General features: G+C 48.0%; 1 protein-coding gene across 1 annotated transcript in view; it reads right to left on the reverse strand.

The window, feature by feature from the left end:
* The window catches only part of Ubap1l (ubiquitin associated protein 1 like), a 9,987-nt gene extending 8,268 nt beyond the window's left edge, over window positions 1-1,719 (reverse strand). Inside the window, exon 1 of the mRNA XM_013346476.2 lies at window positions 1,521-1,719. Within this exon, the coding sequence (XP_013201930.1) occupies window positions 1,521-1,640 (120 nt within the window). The 5' untranslated portion in view covers window positions 1,641-1,719. The remainder of the gene's footprint in view (window positions 1-1,520) is intronic.
* Window positions 1,720-2,123: the final 404 nt, after the last annotated feature.

Raw genomic sequence — 2,123 nt, forward strand, 5'->3', positions numbered from 1 at the left:
AGAGGCAGAGGCAGGCAGATCTCTACGAGTTCTAGACCAGCCTTGTCTATATACTAAGATATAGGCCAGCCACAGTTGTATCACAGGCCTGAGCCAGAGTTAGAGAGGCCACAGTGCAGGCTACAGGGACAGTCAGAGCTGTGCACAAAGAGCAGGACCTGGTATCCTGCTGTGTGCTCTGGAGGCCACTGGAGCCTCTCCACTTCACCCAGGTGTAGCTTATATATCCTTTGCTTCAGTCCTAGAATAACCATTTCTTTTTTTTTCTTTGGTTTTTCGAGACAGGGTTTCTCCATAGCTTTTTTGGTTCCTGTCCTGGAACTAGCTCTTGTGGACCAGGTTGGCCTTGAACTCACAGAGATCCGCCTGCCTCTGCCTCCCGAGTGCTGGGATTAAAGGCGTGCGCCACCACCGCCCGGCTTCCTAAGCTGTTTTTTACACTATCTCTCCTGTGTTAGGACCGACTCTTAGCTACCACAGAATGATCTGAAGAGCAGGACTAGATGGCAGTCGTGCCTTGGGCGGTTACTGAATAAATCATCTTTGTTCTCTGCACCTTGGATTTCTCATGTGCAAACTAAATAAAGCTGAATCAGATTCTTTTTGTTGTTGTTTCGACAGGTCTCACTCTGTAGTCTAGGCTGTCTTAGAACTCAGGATCTTCGTGCCTCAGCCTCTAAAGTGCTTGGATTAGATAGTATGTGCTACCATACATGGAGGCCCCAGATCAGCTTCAAAGTTCTTGGCAATTTTTTAAATTTTAAGTTGTATGGATTTGTGTCTACCTTATGATACATGTATGCTATGATATAGGCATTTCCTCTGCCCCAAGCTACAGCTACAGCCTCATATTTAAGTATAAATGCAAATGCAGCATATCTCTCCCTGAAAGTCGTTAAGTAAATTTGATTATGTAGAAAGTTAATTCACTTTTACCCCAAGGTTGCATGCACCACCACTGCGGGACAGCGGAAGAGGTTTGAGGTCCTTTCAGGCCCCAGCCAGCGTGCTGGGCTGTGGACAACTATTCCCCCTAATATGCCCACAGAATGTTTCTTTCTTTCTTTTTCTGAGACAGGGTTTCTCTGTGTAACCCTGGCTGTCCTGGAATTATCTCTGTAGACCAGGCTGGTCTTGAACTCACAGAGATCCACCTGCCTCCGTCTCCCGAGTGCTGGGATTAAAGGCGTGTGCCACCACGCCTGGCATTACCTGTACTTTTTAACAGAAGATTCTGGAAATGGAGTCTTATTACTAAGAGTGATTCTAACAGCTGAGAGGGAAGAGGGGATGAGGTGGAGCACACTGGCAGGGACAAGCAATTCACAGAGGCCGCTCACACAGACAGGCTCTCAGGTGACCTAGGAAACAACACCACCCACACACCTGCCTTCTCCATGGAGCCTACTGGCTTATTTTCAGACTCCCTAGACTATTGGAAAGCAAACCTCATGAGGCAGGCCCCAGGGGCTCAGCCTCAGGTGTCAGATCCAAGGATAGCTAGACACAGACTCACTTACCATCGAGCCCAGGAGGAGTTCTCTACAGTACCGGACACTGATCTCTGGAGCAGGGTGGGGTTCTGTGTCCATCACAAGGCCGTTGGGTACCTTAAAGGGGACACCATCAAGGACATTCATTCTGCCAGAGACGGTGAAGCTGTCTCAGAAGAACTGAGCAAGTGGCCTGGTTGTAGCGAGAGGGCGTAGAGTCCTCAGAACCAGGCTCAGGCCACACTCTTCTGTGTGGAGGCCCCAAAGCTGGAAGGGAAAGAAGAAGCGGCCAGTGCTGTATGGGGAAGGAAGGAGGAAAACCCAGAGCATCTGTACTGACTGTTTCATGTCCATGGCATGTATTACCAGGCATGTCCCTGCTGTGCCCACAGGCTGCATGCACACCAAGATAGCTACGAATAGAGCACAATACAAAACTGTAAACTTACCAAAATATTACAAGATTTGTTTTTCAATTACTTTCCTGGTTTGGTAATCCAAACCTGTGCATTCTCCTGCAAGTTGCCCTCTGACCTCCACACATGCACTGCATACACACACACACACACACACACACACACACACACACACACACACACTAAATGTAACAAAAATTTTAAAGAAAAATAA

The sequence above is a fragment of the Microtus ochrogaster genome, chromosome 5 (assembly GCF_000317375.1).
Source record: "Microtus ochrogaster isolate Prairie Vole_2 chromosome 5, MicOch1.0, whole genome shotgun sequence".
Taxonomy (NCBI): Eukaryota; Metazoa; Chordata; class Mammalia; order Rodentia; family Cricetidae; genus Microtus; species Microtus ochrogaster.